Source organism: Corylus avellana, chromosome ca1, assembly GCF_901000735.1.
Source record: "Corylus avellana chromosome ca1, CavTom2PMs-1.0".
Taxonomy (NCBI): Eukaryota; Viridiplantae; Streptophyta; class Magnoliopsida; order Fagales; family Betulaceae; genus Corylus; species Corylus avellana.
Window position 1 is genome coordinate 42780610 of NC_081541.1, and position 25081 is coordinate 42805690.

At 34.2% G+C, this 25081-nt stretch overlaps 1 protein-coding gene across 1 annotated transcript; it reads left to right on the forward strand.

Annotated features, from left to right (window-relative positions):
- Positions 1-1231: 1231 nt before the first annotated feature.
- LOC132176656 (NAD-dependent malic enzyme 62 kDa isoform, mitochondrial) lies at positions 1232-20966 on the forward strand. Its single transcript, XM_059588926.1, has 19 exons — positions 1232-1568; positions 1745-1841; positions 3586-3704; positions 5215-5382; positions 5468-5596; positions 8078-8138; positions 9465-9568; positions 9682-9765; positions 11720-11826; positions 14151-14262; positions 16136-16249; positions 16857-16922; positions 17846-17918; positions 18035-18121; positions 18631-18685; positions 18762-18833; positions 19288-19350; positions 19463-19577; positions 20477-20966. The coding sequence occupies exons 1-19, from the start codon at positions 1392-1394 to the stop codon at positions 20549-20551; spliced, it is 1878 nt and encodes a 625-aa protein (XP_059444909.1). The 5' UTR covers positions 1232-1391; the 3' UTR covers positions 20552-20966.
- The last annotated feature ends 4115 nt before the right edge of the window (positions 20967-25081 follow it).

A 25081-nucleotide genomic window follows, 5' to 3' on the forward strand; every position in this document is an offset into this window, starting at 1 on the left:
GTTAAAAGTGCAAATTGATGGATAGTTCAGAGGGTAAAATGTATTTTTCCATCATAAATAAATAACATGTGTTGCGTTTTTGTTGGATATGACGTGACAAAGTTACAGATTCTATTAAGTTACTTAACGAAAATTGATTTAAGGGAGTAAACTGTTATTTTGGCCTACCTTAAGAACTTATAAATTATTTTCTATACCACATAGAGTAATTTATAATTTAGGCCAACTATAGAGACCTATAATTTTTTTTTTTTTATACCATACTCACAATGATTGATATGTAATTTAGGCCAACTTTAGAGGCTAATTTTGTATTTATCGCTAAAATTTAGAGAGTTTTATTATTTGCTACTTTAGCATAGCTGATAGTCAAACTAAAAAAAAAAAAGAGGTTATTTTTTTAACCAAATTCTAGCTAAAAAATGAAGAGTTTATTGAAAATGCTCTATAATGCAAGGCAAATTCTATATACATGGGGCCATGGGCAATGGCTTTTTTCATCTTTCTTCTTTTTAGATAAAATATTTGTTTTCAAATTCAGTTGTTTAGTAGTCAAATCAAAATTCTAAGTTAGTTGAAATTCAGTTGTCTAGATTATTATAATATTTATAATAATCTTTTAAAAAATATATAATTTTTAAGATAAAAGGAGAACTAAAATTATGATTGGACAGAGTTTTTCTCCGAATTGAGTGAAAGTGGAGGAAAAACTCTGTCCTACGATTACTTGTTTTATTGTATACAACAAGTAATTGAATGGACTTAGGAAGTAGATCTGTACTGTAATAGATTGATTGATATAAGAGAAAAAAAAGTAAGAATATTTTGTATAAAAAAATGAAAAATTTTGTTTTGTAATGATTTTTTTATTTGAATAGTAACAAAAAAATGATTGATTTAATGTAAAAAGTAAGAATAATATGGCTAATTTTGAAAAAAAATTGTAAATTTTTTTTGAATTTTGGATCATGGGTCTCTTTTCACTCCAGCCTCTTGCCAAACATAACCTGTAACCTATAACCAAACATAACCTATAACCAATGGCATCTACAGCTGACTTTTTTTTATTCTCTTTCTTTAAGTTAATTTTTTTTTTCAAATTTAGCTATACGCCCTACAAAGAAAAAACTCAAAAAGGCCAAAGAATCATGTCCGCAATCAGCGAGTCAAACTGGCCGTATTCAACGTACAAACGAAAAGCGGAAAAGATACTTTAACCACTGCATTAACAGCTAATTAGTTATTCCTCTTTTACTCTCACTCATTCCCTTAGCTTTCTTCCCTTTCCGCATTCCTTTTCGCATTTACTTCTGCTACTTCAACTCTTCGACTAGGGCTTGATCCCAGAATATTTCCCCAAAAGCAAGAAGGAAAAAAAAATAAATTCAAGGATGTCGAACTTTTCCAATCAGATCAGAGTTTCCGCGGCCATGATCAAACGGCTGAGACTAATGAGTAGTAATCCGGTGCTGATGCGGGCCAGATCGTTCACTACCACCGAGGGCGATCGTCCAACCATGGTGCACAAGCGCAGCCTCGACATTCTCCATGATCCTTGGTTCAACAAAGTAAATCTTCACCCAATTGCACTACGTTTAACTCTCTGATTCTCTTCGAATATAACCGTGTTTGATATTTTTCCGTTTCGGGAAAGACAGTTTGGATCTTTAGAATGACGTTGATCATCAAATTAATTAGAATGCCGTGGTTGTTAAGTTGCTGCAATTTTTGTTTGTCAAATTAGGGAACAGCGTTTTCCATGACGGAGCGGGATCGTCTTGATCTTCGGGGGCTTTTACCTCCGAATGTTATGTCTTCTGAGCAGCAAATTGAACGATACAGTGAGTTTTTCTTCTGTCCTTTTTAATTTTTCCCCAGTGTGGCTAGCTCATGGTGCTGACATTATAAATTTGTTCACATTAATCAATGCAACTTAAAATTGATCGTAGCTTTCTTTGGAAATCAATTAGGTGCTCTTAGAGGTTGTGGATTTACATGATTATTGTCGGAGGCATTATGGAGATGATTGCAAATTGATGAAAATATAAAGTTTTTTTTTTTTTTTTTTAGTAAGTAAAATAATCAAAGGACACACCTAGTAGTATACAAGAGAAACACCTAAACATAGAAAGAAAAAAGATTAAAAAAAAAAAGTCAGGAAAACTAGAAATGTGCAAACAAGTAGCTATTCACTGAAAAAGAGTATGGAAAAATAAGGCCTTTAGCTCCACCACCATCCTCTCATTTTTTTCAAAGTTCTAGTCATTTCTTTCTCTCTAGATGCACCACATCAAACAGAGCGGGATCATCTTACAGAAAGCTTAACTTTGAGAATTACCACTCTTCCTTCTCCAACATAGGATGAGATCTCTCACCCGATGAGGCATAGCCCACACAAAGTTGAAAAGACCGAAAATAGAGTAACATAAGGCACTAGCAATAGGAACAGGATCTAGGATCCGCCTTCCCTGGATGAAGGCATTTTGCTACTTAGAAATAATCTTCTCCAACACTATCTTTAGCCTGTTTGCTAGAACCTTTGCAAAATTTTTATAAATGCTGCTCACCAGACTAGTCGGGCGAAAATCCTCGAGATCAACAGCCCCATAAATCTTTGGAATGAGAGCGATGAACGTAGATAGCTTGGGTTATCTTAGAATCATTGAAATACAAAGTTAGGTTTTAAGATTAGGGTTTATGACTTAAGTATTTATTAATTTCATTTTTTTTTTTGATAAGTAGAGAGATTTTATTAACCTAAAAACAAAGGCAGCATGAAAAAATCGACGGGAGTAACTTATGGGTAGGCTGGATACTAAATTATCTCTGTAAAATAATAATCAAGTATACAATGAATCTGAAATATCCGGTAAAGTCAATGGACATCCAAAAAAATAGAGATCGGGAAAAAGCAGGCATGATTCTATCAATAGAAAGCTCTTGTCCCTCAAAAGTCAACATGTTTCTTTCCCATCATTGTGTCAATGACACGATGGCACTGCATTCCATGCCCTTATGAAGTTGGTTTCCTTTGCCAAAACTGAAGTACGTTAAATGGATCAAATCCTTCAACCCTAACACGACCTGCGAGTGACCTGACACGACCCATTTATTAAACAGGTCACAAACTAGTCGACTTGTTTGACCCGTTTAAACCTAAACGCTACCTGTTTAACTTGTTTGATCTGACATAACACAACATGTTTGACCCGTTTCGACACGAACACGAACCGTTTGACCTATTTCAACATGTATTTCATATATAATTTCATAAACTGGTCAAGCAGGTCAAGCGCGTTGAACCGTTTATTAAATGGGTCAAGTGGGTTGACCCATTTCTGACCGGAACCCATTTATGCCAAACCCTAACCCTATAATTTCATATTAGGTTCGAGGGTCATATCAAAATTGTGAGCCCTACTTAAGCATAACCCATCTTGCACCTAAGTGACGAAGACAAAGGTCCATAGCTTTATTGCAATAGAGCAAGGAAGTAAAATGTATATAAATTAACTTCAAATTTCGGTGCTAGTATTATTTTTTTTCTTTCAGCAATATTATTGCTGATATTTGGAAAATCGACAGTGGTTGACTTGAAGAGGCTTGAAGTGCAAGCAAGAGATGGACCATCTGATCCAAATGCTCTGGCAAAATGGCGGATACTCAACCGTTTGCATGACAGAAACGAGACTATGTATTATAAGGTGGGTTGAAAACTTAATTCCTTCATATCAACTCTATGCTGACGTGCATTTATCATTGGAAATTAGTGTTTAGCTCTCTGCTTAATTGAGTGATTATCTGAGATAGTTGCTAACATTGCCTGTTTGGAGTTGTTGATTTTTACACCTCAGTAATGAGAAGATAATCTGATGATTTTAACTCTTAAGGCGTGGAAGACTGAGCTTTTACCTCATAAAAAATCACTTAGCATCCTGCAACTTTTAGGTATTTGTCAGTCCATGTTTGTAAGTCAGTGTTGGTTGCAAACATGTATATCTTTCTCTCTCTTTTTAATGTTCAGTTAACTGTGTCACCCTTCCCTGCCCCTTTTTTCTATCCTTAACACGGTATAGGTCACAGAAAGATGTCAGGATGCTTGGTCCTTGTTTTCTTATATCCCTTTTATTCAGAGCTGATTTCCTTCTCGTGGATGTTGGAATGGTTGGACTTAAATTTAGGTTCTTGAATGTATTGATTCATATGTTGACCTCCCAATATGGTAGAATGTAAAAAATAAAATAAAATTAAAAATTAATTTTTTTTTTTAAAAAAAAAATACTGAAAATTAAGGAAGACGAGGAAAAAGTAGTCTTCTGCTGAAAGGAATAATCAATAAACAAAGAGAGGTTTTTCCTGGTTAGGGATTAAAGAGAGTTTTGAGGCAGGCTGCTACCCTCTACTGTTACTAAATCACTATTTTGCATCTGTATATATTCTCTACTCGAACAGTTTCCTTATGGAAGAAAGATGGATTGTTTGGTACAAAAACAAAATTTGTTCTGTTTCAAAATTCGAAAATAAGTTAGAAATGATGTGGAAAATGCATTTGAGGCCAAGCAGAATGCTGCAACCACATATATGTGGGGAGCATGGGCTATAAAATTTGAAAAAACATTTTTTGTTGTAAAGCACATTATAATCTGGTTAGAGAAGGCTCTGCATTTTTGTCTGTAGACACAAGCACAGTGCACACTCGAACTCCTTCTGCTGATACCTTGTCCAAAAGGTGACATTTTTCTAATTTTAAAAGTCAAAAGGAGAAATAGTATTCTTTGCTTCATATAGAAACATTTATTGATGCGATGAAGCCTGCTTTGATGAACCTTCAAATAAGATCTTCAATATGACTTAATTCTTGACCACCGTACCACTGCCAATGGGCAACAACTGCACCATTAATGCTAGTCCTAAGATGCTACCATACTATCACTATCATACATCTGCCACCCACTTTGTATTTTGTATTAGTACGTGGGTTTCTTCTTTAGCCTTGCCCTGATATTGATTTTGGGTGTCTAATACTTTGTCATGTTCTCTCAGATGCATTTCCATATTCATATGTATATTCTTCCACACTTTCATCAAATATTAGTTTTACATTATTATTTGCATTTCATGCTGGTTGGAGTAGTCAATAAATTATATACAGCTAACCTTATGGATCTCATTGTTTAATAATTCAAATCATAACATCATTCCTGAAATTGGCAGGTTTTGATTAACAACATTGAGGAATACGCGCCTATAGTTTATACTCCAACTGTAGGTCTGGTTTGCCAGAATTACAGTGGTTTGTTTCGAAGGCCAAGGGGAATGTATTTCAGTGCAGTGGATCGTGGAGAAATGATGTCAATGGTTTATAATTGGCCAGCTGATCAGGTCTTTCTGTTAGTGACATCGAGCATTAAATTATAGATATATATTTACCAATAAGTTATGGAGTATTAAAAACCTTGCTTTGCAGGTTGATATGATTGTTGTCACAGATGGAAGCAGAATACTGGGTCTAGGAGACCTTGGAGTTCAGGGAATTGGAATTGCAATTGGGAAGCTGGATCTATATGTTGCTGCTGCAGGGATAAATCCTCAAAGGGTATTTCTTATTTTTTGTATCGTATCTTTCTATTTCATATTTCTTTATGCATTTATAGTTACTTTCTTGAGTATGATTGTGTATGCTGTTATCAAATATGCATAAATAAACTCTTTGAAGATACATGAATAAGATGGAAATTTAGTTGAAGCAAGTTGGTCTAATCCTCTTTCTAAACAGTTTGACAAACCTGCTGATGTACTACTGAATAGAGCAAGCCAAAGATAGAATTTTCTTCAAATGCTATCTTTCTACATTGATGGAACATTTATAGGGTTGCAGTCAGTACAGTGATGGAAGTATCAATATAGTATCTTTAATTAAGCTATCAATTTAGTTTGGCGAACTGGCTTCTGCTGCTGAATAGTTGAAGACGACTCCTACCCTGCAAACAGGCTTGAAGTTGGAGCACTCATAGCTTGAGTTCTTGGACTAATTTATCAAACGTTACAATGGAGTAGTTGTTGATGGACAACTTTGAGAGGGAGAGTGAATGTGGCAGTTGGCAAGTTGCTGTGTTAGTTGAGGTGTTCCAGTGAAGAGAGAAAGGAGAATCAATTCTTCATATTTTTATTCCATTGATGTCTCCCTCCAATGGTGTACAGAACACACTTAAATAGACTAATGACTAAACCCTATTCTAGGGCAATGTCCATTTATTAAATTGCCAAAAAAACACCCTTGCCTCTTGAAAATTAAATACTAATAACCCAATTATTAGACCTAAATAAAACTCTCTGGACTCACTTAACTCTTGTCTTGCCCCTTGCATAATTCTCCCCTGGTTAGAGAAAACTCGACGTCGAGTTTTGAAATGTTGAAAATATATGCTCAGAACATTTTGGGTCCAAAGCCCAACCTCTCAAGTCTTGAAAAGAGTCCAACCAACCTCCCAAGTCTTAAATGTCTTACATGTAAGCTAAGCAACAAGCGTCCAAAACCTTTTTTCTCGTTTCTTGTTTTTTAACGCTTTACTGTCTCTCTCTATACCTTCCCTTTTGTGTTGACCTGCTCACTAACTCCTTCACAAAACCAAATGTTGCATCTCTGTTCTCTCATACAATAGCAACAGAGCAAAACCAAGGTTGGGGGGCGGTGGGTCGACGAGGATAGGGAGGAGTTGTGGCTCCCGATGATTGACGACAGTAGTAGTGACGTAGAGGCGAGGCGATGGCGGTGCTGGCGAAATAGAATAGTGACAGCAGTAGCTAGTAGCAAAGTGGGATGACGAGATGGTGGCGATGATGGCAAGATGGGACCATAATGGAGGCAGTGGTCGATGGAGGGTGCGAAGAGACGCTGTGTAGTGGTAGCCTTGCGTGAAGGATATTCGGGTGCCGTGCGGTGGTTGTGGCTCAAAGTGTTGGTGCATGCATTCTTATTAGTGTGTTTGGGTGGCCGTGCAAAGGACTATCCATCATTGTGGGTAGTTGGTTGCGGCACAGTGGTGGGTTTGGGTGGTGGTGGTGGCGTGGTAGCGTAGGGCGAGCAGATTGCTGTGGGTTGTTGACTGTGGTGTAGTGGTACTTGCAACACTCTCTGGGGATAAAGAAGAAGATTAGTTGTTCGCATGGCAAGCTGAGAGTGCGTCGTGAGAAAACAATCCGTGGTTCTGTTTGTGGCTGGCGTTGGGATCAGGCAATTGTTGATAGAAAACGATCGCAAGGCTTTGATACCAAACTTGATGTAGGATGAACAATAATCGCAAGAATCACAAAGAAGAGGACAAAGAAGCTAAAAGAGGGAAAGGGGGAAGAAAGAAAAGAAGCTAAGAGGGGGAGGAAAGAAAGAAGTTAGGAGAAGAGAAAGCGAGAAAGGAGAATCAATTCTTCATATTTTTATTCCATTGAAGTCTCTCGCGAATGTAGTACAAAACACACTTAACTAGACTAATGACTAAACATAATGTAAGGCAACACCCATTTATTGAATTACCAAAAACACCCGACTCTTGAAAATTAAATAAAACATAAAACCAAATACTAAAAACCCAATTATTAGACCTATAAATAAAACTACATGGACCCAATTAACTTGTTTTGTCCTTTGCATCAAACCTTGATGGCCAAAAACTTATATCTGATGTGTGATATTGACGTTAACAGTTTTTCGAATGTTTTGTGCTAATTTCTGATAAGCTGTGTAAGAGTTGTATTTATCAGTGGTAGAGATACTAATGTTATCTTTTTGGATGAAAGTTCGATGGCATAGTTCCTAATTGATTGTGTACTGCTGGACCATAGTACATAGATTAGTAATAAGGAGTCAAAAAGTTTTGATAGTTATTTCAGTGCTGAGATTGTATTCTGTTTTCATTCAATTCTCGAGCTGATTTATTTTCTACGATGCATTCTTCACCTTTATTCTCATTTTGATTTTTAATGACCAACTCAACTCAAACTAAGACTTAATCCCAACTAATTGATTTATTACTGAGTATTATCTAAAGAGTTTTTTTTTTTTGATATTCTCCTACAATAGGTACTTCCTGTCATGATTGATGTGGGAACTAACAATGAGAAGTTGCTCAAAGACCACGTGTGTAAGTCTTTTTTTATTCATTCGATGGTGATGATATTGTAGTTGCACCATTTGTTTTTTCACAAAATGTTGTTCTGTTGTTATCCCACTTGTAAATTTTGTCCTAGTACATAGAAAAGAGACTTGCTACTCTTGTTTCTTAGAACAATGCATGCCCCTGTTTTTGAAGAAAGAAGCAAATTTAATTCCTCTATGATACCTTTTTGCGTCACTGCCCGTATGCGTGTTATAATGGTATTAACTTTTCTGTGGTTGGATTATCATTAGATCCCATGGTAGATTGGTAAGACATACAGGCAGAGCCCCACCCAAATTCACATAGTGCACACCAGACAAAAATTTCATTGAGAGGAAGATGCAGTAGAAGAAGGATGATAATTCCTTCAAAAGTGTAAAACAAGAGTCATTTAACCGTGGAAGAAGGAAACTAAAATTGGCACTTGAAGCAAAATTTTATATATGACATGATCAATGTTGCTTTCTATGCTGTTTATTCAATAGTCACCACTAATGCTTCGTTATCTTTAAAGAACTTTGTAGCATAATTCATCAAAAAAAAAAAACTTTGTAGCAGAGCGTGCTCTATTAGGATTTTGATTGCCATTCTCTTGTTAAACTGTCAACATAGCTAGTGAAGAATGTCTACCGAATTCATATTGAAAAATCGAACTTCATTGGATTCCAAGGTAAAATTTGGTAGCATAAAAGACATAACTTCACCTCTAATCTCCCATTAAAGAGAAGTCTTTAAGTCCTAAAAGTAAGAGTGCTTGTTATTGTAGGTAACCTTGGTGCTATAACGAATGCGTTATACCTTGGAGAATGGTAACGCTATTCTTTTTGGATCGCTGGAAACACTATATATACACAATTCAAGGCCTTACTAGGTTACCTTGAAACCTCCCATTGATTTAGGAAAAACACATGGTACCCAAAGATTCTTAGTGTAGTAGAAAAGAGGGATGGTGAAGCTGACAGTAACTCTGTATGTGATGCCTGGTGGGTGAGCTATGGTAGATTTCCTTTCATGAAAGCTCATTTTTGTTCGATATTTTTAAACCATGGAATCATATTGCTGTTACCTGAATGTTGACATTAATGGGTTGGCCTATCATTGTCTCTCATGAGACCTATGCCCCCACATCATGTTGACTAGCAATATTTCTCTTCATGCCTCATATCATGCACATTTTAATTAATGTCTATGGCTCATGTACCCTGTTTTATATTACTTAACATTTTGCATGTATTCCTTTTTGTTTTTAATCATTTACATGAGTGCAAGTCCAATAGAAAAATAAATGATCATTTTATTCTTTATTACCAGATTTGGGATTGCAAGAACATCGTCTTGATGGTGATGAATATATTGCTGTCATTGATGAATTCATGAATGCAGTGTTTACTCGTTGGCCAAATGTGATTGTGCAGGTAACTAAATGTGGCACATGCTAATTTTATCACTAACAGCTGTATTGCATGATAAACTCTATATATATTTTTTGCAAAAAAAAAGGAGATAAAAGGAACTTGGGTTTGTGCAGTTTGAAGATTTTCAAAGCAAGTGGGCCTTTAAGTTGTTGCAGCGTTATAGAAACACTTACAGAATGTTTAATGATGATGTCCAGGTAATTGAATTTCTTGGTTATGTTAAAGCATCTCAATTATTTTATCATAGTAATATCTGTCTACATAATTTAATATTGTCTCAACCTTCAATGATAATTTAGCAGCATTTATGTTGCTCTTTTTTAAGCATTGATGACAAATATATCTTAAATTAGGAGTAATATGTGTCCATGAAACTTATAGCCAACACTCTTAAATGGCCGAGTATTTTAATAACTGCTGTTCATTATTTGATTACACATGTCCTGAAGATAACTGTTGTTTCAGTACAGTTGTACTGATTTTTGTTGCTGAAACACCTTTTTGGGATTCACCACAATTTTTCATGAATTGTAAAAGGGTTCTGCCTAATTTAATATTTTTCTTTCTTATGAAGTATAACAAATACTTCATCAGAAAGAATAAGAAGCAATTGGGTTTCTTATACGGATTTTCTTATCCGCTTTTCTTTTTCTAGTCACTAATGTATATATCTTGTGTACTTAGGGTGTCTTATGCTTTTAATAAAACATGATTACTTCTTTCAACAAAAAAAAAAAAAGCAATTGGGAAACTGATTGTTAACCATGGCAAATTAAGTCCCAGTCATTTTACAAGACAGATACCTACTAGAGGAATTCTTATAAGCAATAAAGGAATTGATGATGCTAAGTTTGGCTGATTCAAAAACAAGCCTCTGAACTTTGGCATGTGCAAAGCCTTAAGATGAACTGGTGCAAGTATCAGTAGATCAAGGAGGCAAAGCTAATTAATACTGCAGCTAAAGCATGGTAGCAATTTGATGTTTGTTCTTATTAGGAGGCCTTAAGAGGTTCCAATGGCATGCAATTTCCTTGGAGGGATATTTACGGCAGTAAAGTTCCTAGAAAGATTGGCTTCTTTTTTTTTTTTTGGACGATGGCATTGGGAAGAACTATAACTGTGGACTACTTAATTAAAAGGAACACCATTATAGTGGACTGGTGCTCTATGTGTAAATGATGTGATGAGTGTACTGATCACTTGCTACTTCATTCCATGGTTGCTGAATGAGTGATGCTTCATAAAGTGATTGATGTATAGTGTTACTGGCATGGATTGTTTGGATGGCATAGAATGAGTTCAAAATGGAATGCGGCCCCTCTATGTCTTATGTGGATGATTTGGAGATAATCACACCTTCAATAGCATTCAGACGTCTACTATCGAGTTAAAATTCTTATTTCTATGAACTTTGTATGAGTGATCTTCTATGTTTTGCAATGTTTCATCTCCTTTAGTAGATTTCATTGGCTTTATTTGTTTGTTATTCTTTAGGTGACTCTTTCATCTTAGGTTTATCCTCTCATTATTATTATTATTATTTTTTGTTAAATCACCAATTATTCCAAAAGTTTAAAAGCTTATAGGAAAATGTAAATTTAGTTATTTAATTAGTACTTTAACGCTCTCTCTTGTGTGTGGGACTAGACAAAGCGCAAACTATTTTAATTGAAAATGGGGGATATATGACAGAGATAATGTTCGAACTCGAGACTTTTGTTATGATATCATGTTAAATTATCAATTGTCCCAAAAGCTTAAATTTATAGGAAATGGTAAATTTAATTATTTAATTAATACTTTAACTATTAATTTATCTTTGCCTTTTTTCTTTTTTCTTTACTGATTGAAAAGAAAAAAGGCAAAGGTGATTAATTTCTCTTGGCATATTTCTTTCTTTTATGGCCCTTGTATCAATTGTTTCAAACCATGGAATGAATCTCTATTGTAATTATAGTGACTGTTGGTGGAGCATTCTCTATGTATCTTTTGTGTTATATTGTTTCAATTGTAAATGAGTATATGCTTATAATAAGAATTAAAGATATGAGATATAGCACATAGACCATGGTAATTTGTTTTAGATTTCAGCATTTATTAGTATTACCGTCTGTTACTACTGGCATGATTTGATGTCAATTTACTTTACAGGGAACAGCAGGAGTTGCAATTGCTGGCCTTTTAGGAGCTGTTAGAGCACAAGGAAGGCCAATGATAGACTTTCCAAAGCAAAAGATTGTTGTTGCTGGTGCTGGAAGGTTGGCATTTCTTTCATATAGAGAAGAAGATTTTGTTTTGTGGTGGTTGAATGAGAGGAGAAATGGTTGTGGAACATAATACCAATAATTAATCTTCATCCTGGGAAGTCAGACTGTTCTTAACTACCATTTGAAAGTTTAAACTCATGGAAGAATCAAACTTAGATAAGAATAGGAAGATTAATTTTATATAAAGAAAAAAGGTAATGATTAATTTTACTTAAAGAAAATTTCATTGTTTACCATGTAAAAGTCTAGGTTGTCAAAGGCATGGCATGTGAGGATTTTTTTTTTTTGGATGAAGGATGCATTCTTACAAAAAAGTGCATTGAGCTGCTGTATATGATAAGGCAACATCAGCAGCAATATATAGAAGGCCATACCCAATTAAGCATGAACATGAGAATATTAAGTTAATTGCGAAAGAATGCAAGATGGAAGAAAGTTGGCTGAGATACGTGGCAATTCTGTAGGAAGTCATTTTGTATGCTTCTTAATGCTTAGATTTCTTTTTTTATTAATAAAAAATTCATACTACTTCAACTTATCAAAAATAAAAAATAAAAAATTCCATACTACTTCAAAAAGGGTGGCTGAGTTTTTTTTTTTTTTTTTTTTGGACACGTATCTCCTCAAACTAAAACTCAATTTGCAATGTCCCCCAAATCACAAAAATATACTTAATAAAAAATTCAATTTAAAAAAAAAAAAGTGGTGACAGACCCACAGCAGCTTCGCAAGATCCACAACACTGTTGTGGGTCTTCACCAAACTGCTTTTTTCTTCGAATTTCTAGGGGTATTTTTGCTTTATTTAAAATTTTTGAAGGGCGTTTTGTCGTTTTGAGGAACGAAATGGGTACATTGCAAATTTTTGGTAGTTTGGGGGGACATTGATGCAATCTTTAGTTCAGGGGACATTGGAAATTGAGTGTTAGTTTGAGGAGAGTACGTATATTTTTTCCTCTTTTTTTTTTTTTTTTTTTTTTTTAAAAGAAATGATAAATTACTAATTATCCTAAAAGCTTAAGTTGATTGAAAAATGGATGAACACACTTAGTCAATATTTTAATATTATCTTTCACATGGGGGTCGAGATTCTCGCTCAGTGAATGCGTCCCAACATGTGAAATATTTAATTTTCAAATAAGAGGTAGAGTGGAGTCAATATTCGAAATTAGAAATATTGTATGATATTAAGACAAATTACCAATTGTCTCAAAAGTTTAATTTGACAAAAAATGATGAATTTAATCACTTAATTGATATTTTAACAAAGACTAAGGCTTAACACTAGGTTTTGTTGAAGATGTGATAAGTCGAAGATATAAGAAATTATTGATGGCTACGTTAGAATATTAATTAAAATGATTAAATTCACCATTTCTTATATGTTTAAGATTTTGAGACAACTGGTGATTTAACATGATATTAGAACAGAGGTCCTGCGTTCGAAAATTATCTCCGTAATTTACCTCTCATTTCAATTAAATATTTTGTGTTGGGCCTCACTTATTGAGAGAAAGTTTGAGCCCACACGTGAGTGTGATTGCTAGAATATTAATCAAAATTATTAAATTCACTATTTTTTAACTTAAGCTTTTGGGAATCTGGTGATTTAATGGGCTAGTAGCACAAATGAATGAATAGCTCTAAATTAAGCATGATGATGAAAGTGGATTGTTTAGCCGATGCCATATCGGTAGAAATGGTTGAGGTGATTTTTGCTAATGAAAATAGTCAAGGTTTGAAAATATTCAGTTAAAGTTATATTCATTTTATTTAGTACTTGCGTGTTTGCATAGCAATCTTCGCAATTTATAGAGCATACATGCTTGAGTTTAACCATATTCATACTGGTTTCCATACCATCAAATGAGTTTTCTGTACTTGCTATATAAGTAATGATACAATGTAATCCACGAGTGTAATGGTCCTTCTGACTGTCAACATTATGATGCATTTTTTAATTTTATCAATTACCATGAATGTTCTTTTATCAATTATTTTATTACTTCAAAGGCTCCGGGTTCTGTTGTCTCTATGTTTAAAGTAATCTTATTTGACAATGTCCCTGCATTATTTTGGTTCATGATATTAAATTTTTGGGGCTTGTTTTCCTTGCTGTTCCCTTACACATCTATGATTTTGCAACCTGCTGATTGTGTTTGGGGGGCTTTTTCAGTTATGCCAATGCTTCACAAGGACTTATCTCATCTGCAAAAAGTCCAATGTTTTGTGTGATCCAACAGCAAAGCACCTGCATGTTTGGCACAAAATATCAATTTTGAAGGTTCTTTGCTTAATTTTTTTTTACTATTTCAGTGCAGGAATAGGGGTTCTTAATGCTGCAAGGAAAACAATGGCAAGGATGTTAGGAAATAATGAATCTGCTTTTGAGAGTGCAGGAAGTCAATTCTGGGTAGTTGATGCCAAGGTTAGTAGTAACTCCCAAATTCTGTTATCTGCTACTGTGCTATGAGGTGATGAGTCTTATATCTTCATAGCTCTGATAGAGTTACATTGAGATATGGCAATTGACCTGGTCAATTTGACAGAAATAAACTGTCAGCAACTGCAGGCTTGCTGAACAGGACTGCAAGGTCCCAACAAATGGTTGAATATGTGATAATATATTCGCCGAGGCTAATAATCATGTCACTTATAAATTCTTTGAAATTCATAAGGCGCAGTCTCTAGCTGATTGCTAAAACGAATTCTTAAAATTCCACTCATTGTAATGCTAAAAATTCTTAGGGCCCGTTTGGGAGTGCGATTTTAAAAATTGCGTTTTTAAAATCGCACAGATGTTTGGTAAAACATACTAAAAAATACTTTTTTTATCAATTGAGTGTTTGGATAACATTAGCATATAATTGCGGTTTCATGACCAAATTACCAATAAGGATTAACAAGACACAGAAGATGAAGAAAAAAAAAAAGAAAAAAAGAAGGGTTTTAATATATTTTAGGTGGGTATTCTTGGTATTTTTTTCATTCCCGTTCTAAAAAAGGTAACTATTGCGCCAAATATCTTTTTAATAGAAATCGTGATTTTGTTTTAAATTCGCACTTTTTCAAATAAGCACCCTCTAATCAGCTTATGGAAATCGCAGATTTTTTTGCGATTTTAAAATTTGCGTTTTTAAAATCGCAATCCCAAACACCCTAAAGTTGTGATTTGATTTAAAATCGCAAATTATTTTTTTAAAAACGCACTTCCAAACGCACCCTTAAATTGCTTATATAAGAATTTCCCGTTCGAAATTCCACTCACTAGTTCAAATTTCCCGTTCCTCTTCTCTTTTGGGGCCATTTGCTTATATAAAAAAAAAAAAAAAAAAGATTGTAAAGTGCAATCGCGTCATAAGCCTATATTGTTGATAACATAAATAAATTCATTTACTCTGGACTTGAAAATTGAAAGTAGCGTCCCATATTCAGGACCATGCAGGTCTAAAGTCTAAACCCTTGCTCTGCCTGTGTTTCCTGATTTCGTTCATGGGTTGTTAAATGCATGGGAATGCAGGAACGAATACCTGAGACATTCACGTATTTTTTCTATGTTGCTCAAGATTAAAGTAAGTGCTTTCTTATGAAAAAAAAAATGCTTACATGTTTTTCTGACTCCATCCATGCGCCCCCTCCTCTGGCCTCACTCCCGCCCCCACACCCCTTCACCACGTGCATCCAACGAGCCTCCACAACTGCACCTGAGTCCCAGATTCTAGCTTCTCTGTGCATCCCTCCCATCTGAACGGCAGCTCTAAGGCATTTGTGCTGTTTCCCCTCTTCCAAGTTTCTCCATAGCTGGTGCTCCGTTTTGTCTATGTATTTTGCAAATAATTTATGTCCCTTGCGCACCAACTGCCAGGCACCTCTCTTAATGGACATCGGAGTAGAGTTCCCTGACAACAACCCTTACCCAATTGATTTCTGTGCGACCCTCCCTGTTGCGGCAACTAAGATCCCTTGTTGCTGCCGTAGCTGCTTCAAAAACTTCCTTTTTTTGGCAGCCTTTTTCCTGGCCAGTGAGCTTAAGAAGTTATCGGACCGGGTCATTTTTTGGCCCATTTCTAGTTGTTTTTTTTTTTTTAATTTGACACTATATTAACTGTAGTGATGAGTTTGTTGGGGTCCCCATGTCTTGCCTATTTTGCCTCATTTTATTTTAATGAATTTAATCTTGCTCATAAAAAAGATGTCGGATGCAATTTTCCTTGATATCTTGCACTCATGTTGCACACCGAAGGAAATCTTTCCTAATTAGCTGGATATGATAATTAAATTCATTGTTTTGTCTTATGCAGGGCCTGATCACAGAGGAACGTGAAAATATTGATCCAGATGCACGCCCATTTGCAAAGAGGGTCAAAGAAATTAATCGCCAAGGCTTAAGGGAAGGCGCAAGTCTTGCAGAAGTGGTTTGTGAAATTCACTTATTTCCATTATGTATATTCTTGTAGATGTCATTATGCATGCTAAATTAAAGAAATTGCATCTTTCTTTTGGTGTATTTTCTATGTGTTAGGTAACTGAAAATTAGTAGAGGCATCTAGATTTGAAACCACGCCTTCCTTCCGCATACATATATTTATATTTCGTTGCTAAGCATGAAGCTTTTCTGGTAATGGAAGTTTGTGTAGCTTCTCCTTCAATGAGAAAGTAGGGATATTAAAGCTTTTTTTCCCCTTAATTTTGTTTTTGTCTATGTTGAGCAACTTATTACTAATTTACACCTCCTACAGAAATAGCAGGATCTGAGGGTATTAAATAACAATGAGATTGTTTCTTGTCTGATTTGATAAAAAAAATTGTTTGTGATTAGTAATTAAGCTGCTATTAGTTATAGTTAAGAACTGTTACCATTCTTCTAATAAACAAGGTTTGTTGTTGATACTAAGTGTGATACACATGTCAATTAAAAGGAGAAGAAAGTTTTACGGAGTTGGGAATATTCTCTGATGTGGATGACTAAACTGTCTGTTTTATCATTGTTTACCACAGTACTGATCACATCTTGCTAATCAGGTACGGGAAGTAAAGCCTGATGTACTTCTTGGATTATCTGCTGTTGGGGGCTTGTTCTCGAAAGAGGTATCTGGAAGGATTCATATAACGCTAATGAAATTTTTGGTCCTGCTTAAATTGACTCTTGGATTATTGACTGAAACTCCCTGGGGGGGGGTTGGGGGGATGTACCCTTTCTTTATCATGCTTCAGAGATCATTATGCATTTTAGGAGCATTTCATATTATAATACTCGGTTGTATATGGCACCTTTATAATAACAAGGGATAAATATAGTAATGTCCCTCAAATACCCTTAATCATTATTAGAGGTGAGCATGATTTTTGGACTGGATCTTGCATTATTTCTTAAAAAAGGGAAGGGCAATGTAGTAAAATGAAAGAGTAAGTGTTTTCACTATTGGAAATTCGATAATAAGTTTGCGATATCCTAAAAAGGAAAGGAAGAAATTAACTTTGGGAGTGTTGACAGCATTCAGATCCGCCTACAAAAATTTTACATGTTGCACACTTCATTATGATTTCATGCATAACTTGAGGGGGAGTGTTGAAAAAGGATTCATTTTCCATATCATAATGAATAAATCAAGGGATTGATTGCTATGACCAATTATGAGATTACTGCAATCAATTTCATTGATTTGATACTCAAATATTATAAGTTGATAGTTGACATTATTTTTCCATAGTGTTGAAATCTCATTATAAATATGACTTTCTTATTATATCTTTAGCATTAAAAATCATTGCCCATTTGGACTTTGAGTACAGTGGACATATGCTTCTAAAGCCAAACCACTTAAATCTGTGTGTTTCTTTTTCTCTCTTCTTCAAAATATTCCTCTGCTTATTTCTCTCTATTTTGTTTTATACTTTAGATTTTAACAATTGCGTCCATATAAATGAGATTTTGGGTAGTCAAGTCCTTACCTAATTTTACTAAGTTCTGCCAACTGATTTTTTTTTTTTCTTGCAAAATTGATATTTAGGTACTAGAGGCCCTTAAAGGTTCAACATCGACAAGACCAGCCATCTTTGCAATGTCAAACCCCACAAAAAATGGTTAGAGTTTTCATTGTTCTCCCTTCTTTGTAGTAGATACAAATTGTATGGTAAATCAGCTTTCTTCAAAACTTTGATTTTCACTTTGTTATCATCCTTTTTTCTTAATCTGACAGCTGAATGCACCCCTGAAGAAGCATTCTCCATTCTAGGCGACAATATTATATTTGCAAGTGGAAGCCCATTCAACGATGTAGATCTTGGTATGTAATAAGACCATTATGTTTACTATATCCTACTTTCATTCAATTAATGTAATCTAATTGCAAGTTATCCCAAGAGATTGAAATTGTTGAAGTAGTCGGATAACATTTGTAGTCAGTAGAAGTGCAGAAACTGTTATTAACGTGTAGCTGATTATTTTAGAACTTGTTTGTAAAAGTGCACTAATTGTTACTCATGAAACTGTTGAATTTGCTTATTACTTCTTAGATGCATGAATGTGCCTGTCTATATCTCCCCTGCTGATTTTGACAGAGGAATTTACCACGAAGAGGTCTCTTCAATTTTTTTTTTTTTTTTAATATCCTCCTTTTTCAAATATTTTAGACCTTGTAAACTTTTTAGATTTTAGACACCTTTAATGTGGTTCTCTTTTTTATACATTTCATGTACGAGGGCTGTGCTAGTTTATCTTTCAATAAACTGTCACTTATAAAAATAATTATTTTTTATATGATGTGAGAACCTTATCTCCTTTAGACTTCCACAGGAAATGGTCATATTGGCTACTGCAACCAGGGAAACAACATGTATCTCTTTCCAGGGTTAGTTTTATTAAAAGAAATTCATTGTATTTCAGTAATATGACTTTTCGTATTACTAACTTGTCTGTTGATGCAGCATTGGACTTGGTACTCTTCTATCTGGCTCCAGAATCGTTTCCGATGGCATGTTACAGGCTGCAGCAGAGTGGTACTTATCACATATCCTATCTTAATTGATTTCTATAGGATGAAAGTTCTATGCAACTTTAGAATTATATGTCACCAGAAAGCAGTCCACGCCTGCAGTCTCCCAAAATGTCCTTTTTAGAAAATAAACAAATAATTAGTATATGTTGTAATTATGTTAGTAATCTTTGGGTTTCATAATTACTAATCACTTGCAGGCTTCAATAAATGTAATAGTCCTAATTCATGACTATTATTTTCTGCGCTATAACCACCAGCTCTTTAGCCAAGTGGTATCTCCCCCTCTTTTATAAGGTGGAGGTCTTGGGTCTAACATGTGGGAGAGTAGGGATTTGGGGAATTGAGGAAGAGTAGCCACCAAATTTGATTTGATTTGTAGTTTTTTTTTTTTCCAAAGTTCAATAATCTACTTACTACTGATATTGGTTATTCTCTGAATCGATTGCAATCTACAGCCTAGCTGCATATATGACTGAAGAGGAGGTTCTCAAAGGGATTATATACCCTTCAACATCTAGGTGCATAATTGGGCCCTTTTATTTTCTGTTTATTTATTATTGGCTATGAGGCAGTTTGGCAGCTTTATTTCTAGTCCTTGTGCGTATTTACTTAACTAATTCGTGTCTGCAGAATACGAGATATAACGAAGGAGGTAGCTGCAGCTGTGGTAAAGGAAGCTATAGTGGAGGATCTAGCTGAAGGATACCGTGAAATGGATGCTCGAGAACTACGGAAACTTACTCAGGTATGTTCCTGGTTATCAGAAGTCCAACTTTTAAGTATAATTTTATGTTTTTTATTTAGAAAAAAAAAAAAAAATTGTCTGATACATTTGGATGATATGAACTTGGATCTTATTTATGACTGATTGAAGTCAAAGTTTGTCTTGCATGAGTGCACAAAGATATAGACGTATATCATTTTTAGCATTCTATCCAAGGTATGAAGTCAGCATCAATTGAAAGAATTTAATTCAACACATTTTCTGCAACAAATGGGTAAATTAAGTTATTATTGTTAGATGGGAGTACTTTTTGCTTCAGCCGTATTCTAGGGTATCTAATCAATTTGTCTTATTAATTTTATATAGTTGGCATTAGAATTTTGTAGAAGGTCAATTTCAAAGGAGATATCCATATATATATATATATATATATATATATATATATATATATATATGTTTCCCTCCAATATACTATCCAAATATAAACAGCATGACTTAAAATCTAGCAATTTCAACAACAGTAAAAGAATCAAGTTGCAGAACAGTGGATACTAATGTGGAAAGGGGAAATGGTGGGAATCTTTGTGGGTTTTTGAGGTATATCAGCAGTCATCAGGTTTTGTGAAATACAAAAGAATTAGAAATTTGGGTTTGGTAGAGAAGAACAAGAGAAAAAAAGATAACATGGTCTATACATGGTAAGCTGTCATGATAGGCCCCTTCTTGCCACCAACAGGCCTTCTAGGAAGTTAGCCTTGACTCATATAAAAGGTTGATGGCAGGATAAGATTTAGTAGGGTAGAAGTGTTGGATCTATGATGTATGGTTGTGAAATAGCAACAGTTCAACGTTGAACATCTCTGATCGTAGGCGTTTTCGTAGTTTAATTCGGCATTAATGTAACTGCATCTGCTTTTCAGGAAGAGATTGTAGAATTTGTGAAGAACAACATGTGGAGTCCAGAGTACCCGACATTTGGTTTAAAGAATGATTAAACCCCTACCCAACCTCCCCCACCCCCCCCAAAATACCCTGCAGAGCAGAACCAACATTTTTATTTGTATTATATTCTTGCTTAATTTATATGTATATAGCAAGGCTCTGTTTGTTAATGTGTTTTGGAAGGTTTCTATTTTTTTTAGTATGAAAAAGTATTCTAATGTGACATAAAATAAATAAAAAAAAAAAACTGTTTTTATATTTTGAGTTATTTATTAATGGTTTTGTTTTAAAAACAAAAAACAAAAGAGAGAAAAATAAAAATGTTAACAAACAGAGCCCAAGATGATGCTCTTTAATTGTGTGGGGGTGTGTGCTAGCAATTTTTATTTTTTATTTTTTATTTTTTTACTTGTATTGTTGAAGTAAACAAACCAAATTTTGTCATTGAATACTTATCAAATATCTCCACAATTTACTTTCTTCACATAAGAATGTGTTAAAACTTCATTTACATAATATTGTGTTTGCCTTGGTCTCTGTTGGGTTTATATCCAGAGCACTGACCAATAGCCGACTTCAATTGGGTTGAAGAAAATTCTTCAAACTAACTAGGCTGTGAATGGGCAGCACAGAGATTGTCGTTACACTAGGCATGGCTTTCGTCTATCTACTGACATATCATCATTCACTACTACCCCGCTTGTACTCATCGGTTCACGTATGGTTGTATTTTTTAGTAAAATATTAATTATAAACTCTTTTGCTATCATATAGATGGCTATGTCTATCCTATGAAGAATAAAAGAGAGGTTTGAGGAAAGAGAGGCTACCTTTCATTATATAATGCAAAGAAATATACCCAATCCTATAATTTGAAGATGAGAAAAAATCTTATAATTGACCCAAAAAAAAGAAGTTTCAATGACATATTCTGATTCTATTTCAATTCTTGAGGGTTAATCTATTTAATTTTTTTGCAGAACAATTGTCAATTTTGTCCGACACTCTTGACTCTTAAATCAAAAATGGGAGTCCCTTTTTCCCCTTTCCCACATTGATTATGAAAAAAAAAAAAAAAAAAGAGTTATAAATGGGAGTACAAAGGGAAAAAAAAGAAAAGTGATTTATCTTGATCACCAAAAAAGAAAAGAAAAGAGAGAAGGTGATTTATCTTTTGGAGACAGAAAAGAGAGGAATAGAACATCGTGGGAACTAAGTAGTACCTAGATTATCTTTCATTATGTAGCACATAGGCTTACTAGGCTCCAAAATAGAATAGATTGAAAAATATGACAAATGAACATATTCAATCTCATAATATGATTTTTTTTTTTTTTTTTTTTTTTTTTTTGGAAACTTCAACAAATTCTCTCAAACTTTCACACGTTTTGAAACAACCTCTTAAAGTTCAAAAACTCTTAATATAGGGTATCAAACTTAAAAATTTTTTTGCAATATTCTTTTTTTGTTAGGATTTTTCGTTAAATTCTATAAAATTTTCCAAAATGCCCCTATTTTTATTATAAAAAATAGTAAGTTGGGATTTAACGGAATTTTCAAAAACTCTCATTAACAATTACTTTTGAAAGAAACAATCTAAATATGATCACATACCTGCAACTTGGCTCAAATTGCACAAGCATTCCACAACTTGGCTCGAATTGTTGGGCACGTTTCCCATTGCACAAGCCACTGCCCACCCTTTACTCCCTATAACGGATTAGGATCCCCGACAATCTTTCAAAAATTGCCCATCAGCTTTTTCTCAAATCCTAGCCATCCAATGTCATCCAACAACCACAATTTTGCCACGTGTCCCAACTAAAGATAAATAATAAAATATTATTTATTTTAAAAAATATATATATAACAAAATATTAAAATTAAAAATTAAAAAAAAACTGGGGTAGCTGACCAGTCCCAATGGGGTGAATCTTGAGGATATAATTACTTTGACGCTTACAAGTTTCCACCCATATACTAGTTTTCCCTTTATAAAGCCAACGTTTGCCTATATAATTGCTTTTGACTATTTGAATGATCAAATTTACAATATTATCCATCTTTTTACATTAAATGGATACTCTCCATTTCATTCGAAATGGAGAGGATATTATTTAAAGTTTTTTAGTTGAGGATTCTGTCGCATATAATATTTAAAATAGGGGCACTTTTACAAACTATAATATTTTTGAGGATGGACAGTTAGAGCTAAAATTACAAACTATACCTAGGCTGCTTATTTTAGGAGGGCTAGAGGGGTGTTTGCCCTCTCTCACCATCTTGTGTCTTCGCCTTTGCACTCGGGTCTCACTCCATAGGAGAAAGAAGCAGTAGGGTGGTGAGAAGGCTAGAGATGGTGGAGAAAAATTGTGCCGGTGGAAGAGATGGGAGTGGATCTAAAGATTTGGAAAACAAACCCATAAGACGAGGAAAAAAAAATAGAGTAGATGAGAGGGAGAGGAGATGACGGATAGGCAGGAGAAAAGGGATAAAGGGACACTCACGACAGATGCATATGAGAGTATTAGAGAGAAAAAAGTTCTCACGAGAAAACAAAGAGGTTCTCTCTTTTAGTAATGTTACAAGTCCCTCTTGTGTCATTTCAATAATGATGTAGCTCTTAAAATCACCATTGAGCTTGTAATTGATCATTATTAGATTTTAATCAAATTATAATTATAAGAGCCACCTCATTTTTTGAGGGACACAAGAGAGACTTTTAGAATTATTCATATTAAAAGCTAAAGAAAAATATGTATTATATATACTCTCTCACAATAACTATCCAAAGTACTAATTAAGTCCCAATCCTATGCCTCGCTACGTCATGGATTAGCCAATTTTGTTGGCTTCACTAACGCGCCTCAAGTCATATTCAATATTTAGATACCCTTCGGTCTCAAAATCATTTATATATAATAGAAACATTTAAGGTCAATTTGGGGGCCATTTATGACCAACAAAATGTAATTTTCATTTTTCAGCCACTAATTCATTATAATATATAATCCTCGTGTACAGAACTGGAAAATTGTAGATACTTCTAGATTAGCATTTAAAAATTTTCAGAATCATTCTTCCTCCCCACACCATATACCCAAAAGAAAAAAAAAAGAACAAAAAAAAGGTCGATATAGTGTCACATCAAGAGAGCAATGCCATTCATAAGTAAATAACCTTAACTCATAGCCAAAAGAACACTTGACCATTTTTCTTGCTACCTAAAAATTGACGTAGAAGTGTGGCAAATTGGCAATTTATCAACCCTAGCAGTCATCTAATACATTAGAATGCATGAAAAATATATTATTTAACATAGTACAACCACATAGGCAATAATATATTCATGATCGATCACAACAAGGCAATCAAAAAGCAACCTTGGTGTTATACCATTAGCCAAGCATATGCTTTAAACTTTATTCGTGATTATCGAAACATTTACAATTGAAAGAGACTCTTACACTTATCTAATCCATCCAAAATTAGGATTAACTCCTAGTTTAGAAGATTTTCCTTCAGTCCTATCAAATAGGAAAATGCTTGCCGTGTGTACAACTAGCTTATACGCTCGGTGCGACATGGCACTGTCACGTTAACAAATAAAAAAAAATAAAAAAAGTCCAACTACTTTCATAGGTGGCTGACCAAGCCTTTATGGGTGATATGGTGATATGGGGTCATGACCACCCCTGCGTGGTGATCAGTGGTAGGGGTGTTCAAACGGTTATAACCAGCGGTTATTGGCTATAACCATTATCGCAACCGCAACCGCATTGGGGGGTTATCGAATTTTAATAACCACAACCGCCTAGGTGGTTAGCGGTTATTCAATCCAATAACCGGTGGTTTTATAACCGCTTTTTTTATATGGGCTTTTGAGTTTTTTTAAGTGTTTTGGGCCTTTAATTGACCTATTTTTTGGGCTTATTTTAAGGGTTTAAGGCCAAAATGTTTTAAAAAAGATGAAAAAAAAAAAAACACTCTTTGAATAAGGCTTAGCCCAAAACATCTCATACTAGATTATATATTTCACATACATAGTCATAAATAGCCTAAATCCATTAATCCAAATGAAACAATTAATATATGTTATTATTATAAAATTTTTAATATATATATTTATATTAGTATATATAAATGAAGGCAGTTAGCGGTTTTTAATAACTGCCTACTAAAGTGGTTAACGGTTAACGGTTATAAGCGGTTAGCGGTTTGTGAGGCGGTAAATTTCCCCGTTTGAGCAGCCCTAATTGGTGGAGTTAGGATTTTATTTTTTGTAGAGGTAGGACTCATAATTAATTAATATAAAATAAAATTCAAAGAAAGAAAATGTTTTAAATATATTTTGATCATTAAAAATATAAAAATAGTATTGTATTAAATAAAAAATATTTTCCTCATCATAAAAAATATATTGAGCGTTTTCCATCACATCAAATAAAAGACAATTGTCCCTAAATAGGTATCCCAATTGGCTTGAGGCCATTATTTTTCTCCCAGACATGTAAAATCAAATAAAAAATAAAAGACAATTAAAATAATTAACAGATTATCAATTTTTAGTTGCATACGAATTA